Source organism: Trichoplusia ni, chromosome 11 (genome assembly GCF_003590095.1).
Source record: "Trichoplusia ni isolate ovarian cell line Hi5 chromosome 11, tn1, whole genome shotgun sequence".
NCBI classification, from domain to species: Eukaryota; Metazoa; Arthropoda; class Insecta; order Lepidoptera; family Noctuidae; genus Trichoplusia; species Trichoplusia ni.
In genome coordinates, this window is record NC_039488.1 from 4,491,733 (window position 1) to 4,496,882 (window position 5,150).

The window sequence follows — 5,150 nt, forward strand, 5'->3', positions numbered from 1 at the left end:
TTAAAATTTATTATAGGTACTTAACCATTCCCAAATGTTTAAATTGTTAAGTTGGAAAACTTTAAAGTTCTTGTGTATAGTGTTGAACTTGGATAGAAATAAGATTCGTACCTTAAGAATGTGATATGGGTGTCGTAAAAGCTCTCTATAAATTCATAGGTTCTAGACCTTTTATGATACAAATTCATTGCAATATATTATAGTAAATAATTATAAATTTGAAAATTGTTTTAATTTTCTAAAATATGACTCCTAAGGATATCCTAAAGTGTACGAGATGATAGCTAAAGAAATAAAAACACCGATACTAAAAGCGGAAAGCGACAAATCAAAATGTGGCGCAGCTAATGGCCAGTGGTCCACCAGTAAGTAGTTATAATCTGTAGATTAGTCTGGCACAACTGGAGCTCATCAAGCAAGCCAAATCTTCTAAAAGTGGACCGAAAAAAAATGGCGTGTCATTTAATGAAACTTAGATATGAAACATTTTGCATAAACCATTGTTTCTCTCTTTGCAAGGGACAGAACAAAGACGGCGCTTTTTCGGTGTCTCTACCCAAGAGTAAAAACGAAACCCTATTACTATACTAACGATCTGCTATTGGTCCGCTCGTATATCACTAGGCTGTATCTCATGAACCATTATAGCTATACAGTTAAATATTCACAGGACAATACATTTTTATTCCGAAATATAAAAATAAATAAATAATAACACAACATTATAAATGGGTTACATAGTTTTTTAGCTTATTCGTACGAATCTCTCGTCGTCGCGAGACCGTCGCACACTAGACCGGTTGTTATTGTATAGCGGCGAGATTCCGAGACAAATAGAAGATAATGCTGATACATTTTATTAAAACTAACAGTCCTAATCTTAGCTTAAGTGAAAAAAAGAAGCTGATAAGAATAAATATTAGACTTACCTGTGGGAGGTATGTTGATGCAGAGGGCTCTTGATAGCTTGAAATATGTGCGGCCAAGTTGATAACAACATATTGGTACAGCATCACTCACATCAATTAGTAAATCTGAGATACACAGTTCAGGAAATTAAAGTTAAATGTGAGCTTTTGTAACTTGAATGTAATGTAAAAAATAGAATATAATAGATTTCTTTCACAATATTGTTCTTCGTAGATAAGCAATGATATAGGAATAGAAACTAAGAAATAAATATTGTTTGAAAAAGTAGGTTACTTCATTATTCATTTTAATTATTTAGAATGTATTTCAAAGTCTTTTTTTAAATATATTTGTACAATATGGATTTACCACTTCCAAAACTAAAAGGGATTACTGATAATGGATATTCAAAACATAACTATTTTACACCTATTATGCTAAAACTTTAAAAGGATACGGGCTGTGCCTTCTGTTCTGCATGTCATGTAAACACAGGCTGCCTGTGTATGACTTGAAGGCCGTCCAATAGTGAGATGACGAGACAGGGCCATCTTGTAAAAGTTACAGGCTATGTCTATGCACTGCTGGTTGAGGCGCAGCTGCTGACAGAGAGCTGTGATACCTTCCCGAGCCTTTCTTAATGTGACTTCTCTGGATTCTTGGCCAATACCAGCGTTAAATGCTGTAAAATATAATATACAAGAGGTTACAGTAATCCTATGTTCTATCATTTTGGCATACAAATATTGATGAAGTTTCTTATTAAATATATTATGACCTCTTATCATGTATATGGTAAGCATGAATGGAATAGACAATTTGATATATTTTTTTACAATTTTGATACAATTTCATGAAAATAAGGTACCTACATGAATTTTAAATTAAGATGCTGTATAAATGAGTATGCTTTATATCAGCATCTAGTTTTGTGTTACAATCATGAGAGAATTCCGTCATACGATTTTAACATGACTTACACATTACCAAAAAAACTAGAAGAGACTGTGTATTTCAAATTCTATTTAAATATTGTAGTTACCTCGCCCAAATCCTGTGGCACCTCCTTTAGATTCTGCTGACACAAACTGTCCAATGGTAGAGGCACCACCATGAGCATTTTCTTGAAACTCTATTTCAGCTACAATAATATTGTCTTCCAACACTGATCCACAGTTCGTACACACTGCATCACCACGGGCCGGGTCTACCTCGATGTCCGAGGACCCGCAGTGCTTGCACTTCTTCCCAGACATTTTTCTAAAGTAAAGAAATTGAATGTAAACATTGATATAGGTTATGTGCAAAAAAGAAACTTTCAAAGCAATAGAACTAGATTTATCAAAACTGAAAGAAATATGTTTTAGAGCACAAGTTCGACAAAACTATCCACTATATTAATTTTATGTAATTAGGAGGCAAGAGCTAATTAATTAGCTGTGCAGATGGTAACCAACATCAGGTAAACGTAAACCTGGCAGAATAGCTAAAATAATTACGATTAAACGTTCACCTTAACTATATAATAACTTATTCTATGAAAGGGTGTATGCGTCCATTAAAACTCTCACAAGATGCAAGACCAATAGCTTGACAGGCAGGGCTGAAATTAAAAATATCTAAGTATTTTGCATTGTCCCATGAAACCAGGAAAAACACAAAAGTTGACAGATAACTGCAGTGACATTTAAAGTGATGCACCACTTCAAAATATTACTATTTGGGATACCAACTAACAGCCAGCTTCGTTTTATAATAGTCAAAATCGAATAGAAATGAACTAATCATGTAAACACTTAGGAAGCGGTGAAGGGTAGGCGAAACTGGGTGCTGTCCAATGTAATCTGACCTTCATGAATGAATGAATTTTGATTTTGATTTAAAGTTACATATATGCTCAGTTTCTAGGCACTAGATTTTTTTATTTACTAGCCTAAAATTGCAGAAACAATATTACAACTTCGAACTTTATCATCGGGATTAGTGATAACTTTGCTCATCATAAATGGATCACTCTCCTCTTAAAAATCCTTCAAAATTCCCTGAACGCCCAACAACTATATAGTTAAATATAATAGTCACATGGAATTCATAAGATTGTACCATTTTAATCAACTTACACAGTAATATAGCTTATTATTGTGTAAGTTGTGAACAGTTTGAATTTTTGTGATCGGATATTTTGCAAACCAAATATTCGGAAACCAACTGTTCCTAAAAACTAAGTGAATGCAATGCTAAAAAAAAAAACATCGGTAAAAAAGAAGCACAATTTTTTTGGATGATTTTAATAAATTACTATTGTCAGTCAATTTCATTAAGGTGATAAGCAAATGAGTTTTTATGGTACCGAAGTTGCTACAAAGGACTTCTGTCATATCGTCGAATTTTATATGACGTCAATGGAACAAGGCTCTGCTATTGGTTGAATATCACGCTATTTCCTATTTTTAGACGGTGAGATCACCCTTCAATTTCGTTCAGACTGAAGTATGACAATACTACCAAAAAGTTACTCTGTGTATGATAAAAGTAGGCACTTAAGTCGTTTTGTTTTGGAACGTTACAAATTCTTAGGAGAGAAGGGCATCCCCAAAGCGACGGACTACGTCATCGTTTATTCGTTTGTGTGTGCAAACTGCAATGATGAGTCATCATTGTTGTGTTCTCGTTGGATAATCTTTTTCAATAATCAAGGCGCCTTATTTTGATTCGGCTGCTGTCATTAGTGAACTGTCACAAGAAACTTCGCAGTATTTGATAGTTCGCAAGTTCGCGGAACTAAACTTTGTTTGAAGTTCTAGATCGCATTGATAATACGCGTTGTTTGCCGTGGAAATTACGTAAATCGTATCTTGTGGTGTATTTAGGACTAAGTGAATCTGAACTGATGACGATGAAGCTAGAAATCAGTGATAGTCAATCAAACCAGTCTGACATTTCCTGCGACAGTCAATCATCGCAAGGATCGTCCACAAATGACTTCGTTTCTTCAGTACCGACCTCTAGATCCTTGCTTACGGTAAGTAAACTAGTAGAATGTCACATTCTTCTACATTTTACGAGAAACCAAGTTCATAAATGTAAGTTATGAGAGTTTAAAAACTTCTAAACATCATTTCAATGTTTATGTTGTTCTCTTTGCCTTCTGGAAGAATTCAACAATGTTAGGACCTTGAATCATTTGAATTTTACACCTTAAATGTTGGAACTAGTAGTTGTTTACCAAAACTTTGATATTAAGTACAGACTTTAGTAACTTCCTGCTACAGCCTCATGAATAAATGTGTGGTCAAATATAAATTCAGAATTCTGAGAATAGGTTACACTGCAATTTATACTTTTAAAGACTAATACTTCGGACAATCAGACAAAGAAAACTTGTAAAATTTTGAAAACTATTATATTTTAGTGTAGTTTGACAAACAATAAGGAAAATACAACATATTATGTTCTCAATTAAAAATTATTATAGTATCAAAGTACTGCTGGCTGTTGCGCTCTACAGAATTTATTGTTTGTATGAAAAATAAAATAAAATAAACTAAAAATGAATATAAAAAATATTTTCAATTTGCAATTTATTGATTGTATGAAGTACAAACAACTGGTAGAAATTAAAAAAAAAAAAACTTTATTCCACGTTATAAAAGACAAAATTCCTATTAATGATTTTACTAAAAGTAGTCATTCCTTTTATATATATAATGTAATGTTACTATTAATGATAAGAAAATATGTGGTCACATCATGACATAACATTATATAAATCTTTTTTATTAGTATCAAACTGGATATTGATACCACCTATATATGGTAAAAAATACATGTATTGTCATACAATCTGCAAAACAACCTGATATAAGTCACTTGGATTGATAAGAAGGCTTATCCAATCTGATAAATTAAATTACTCATTCCTTATTTTTAGCTACTATGTCAGAGTAAACAAATAACAAGTTTAATCAGATAAAAGTCTTGGAATTTTCTACTTATATTTGAGTAAGTCAAATTCATTTACCTTATACATATCTATTGATTTGGAATAATCTTAGGAATGATTCATTGTTATTTAATAATAAGAGTATTTTGGAAGTATCAAGGGATGATGTCAAATGTTAATGCAGTTAAGAATACTACTTTTTGGTCAAAGTTGATTTTTTTTCTAAAATTACTTATGTGATATAAATGCGCATACATCTGCAAGTATTAGGAGGAACTTTGTTTTTTTTATTGAACAT

General features: G+C 32.3%; 2 protein-coding genes across 2 annotated transcripts in view; one reads left to right on the forward strand and one right to left on the reverse strand.

Moving 5' to 3' along the window:
• LOC113498885 (transcription factor IIIB 90 kDa subunit-like) overlaps positions 1–3,184 on the reverse strand; it is a 32,906-nt gene extending 29,722 nt beyond the window's left edge. The window contains exons 1-4 of the mRNA XM_026879061.1: positions 2,423–3,184; positions 1,952–2,169; positions 1,367–1,591; positions 930–1,034 (exon numbers count right to left, since the gene is read on the reverse strand). Coding sequence (XP_026734862.1) covers positions 930–1,034; positions 1,367–1,591; positions 1,952–2,165 — 544 coding nt within the window. The 5' untranslated portion in view covers positions 2,166–2,169; positions 2,423–3,184. The remainder of the gene's footprint in view (positions 1–929; positions 1,035–1,366; positions 1,592–1,951; positions 2,170–2,422) is intronic.
• Positions 3,185–3,407: 223 nt separating this feature from the next.
• Positions 3,408–5,150, forward strand: part of LOC113498887 (BTB/POZ domain-containing protein 6-like) — a 27,735-nt gene continuing 25,992 nt past the window's right edge. Inside the window, 1 exon segment of the mRNA XM_026879067.1 lies at positions 3,408–3,931. Within this exon segment, the coding sequence (XP_026734868.1) occupies positions 3,888–3,931 (44 nt within the window). The 5' untranslated portion in view covers positions 3,408–3,887.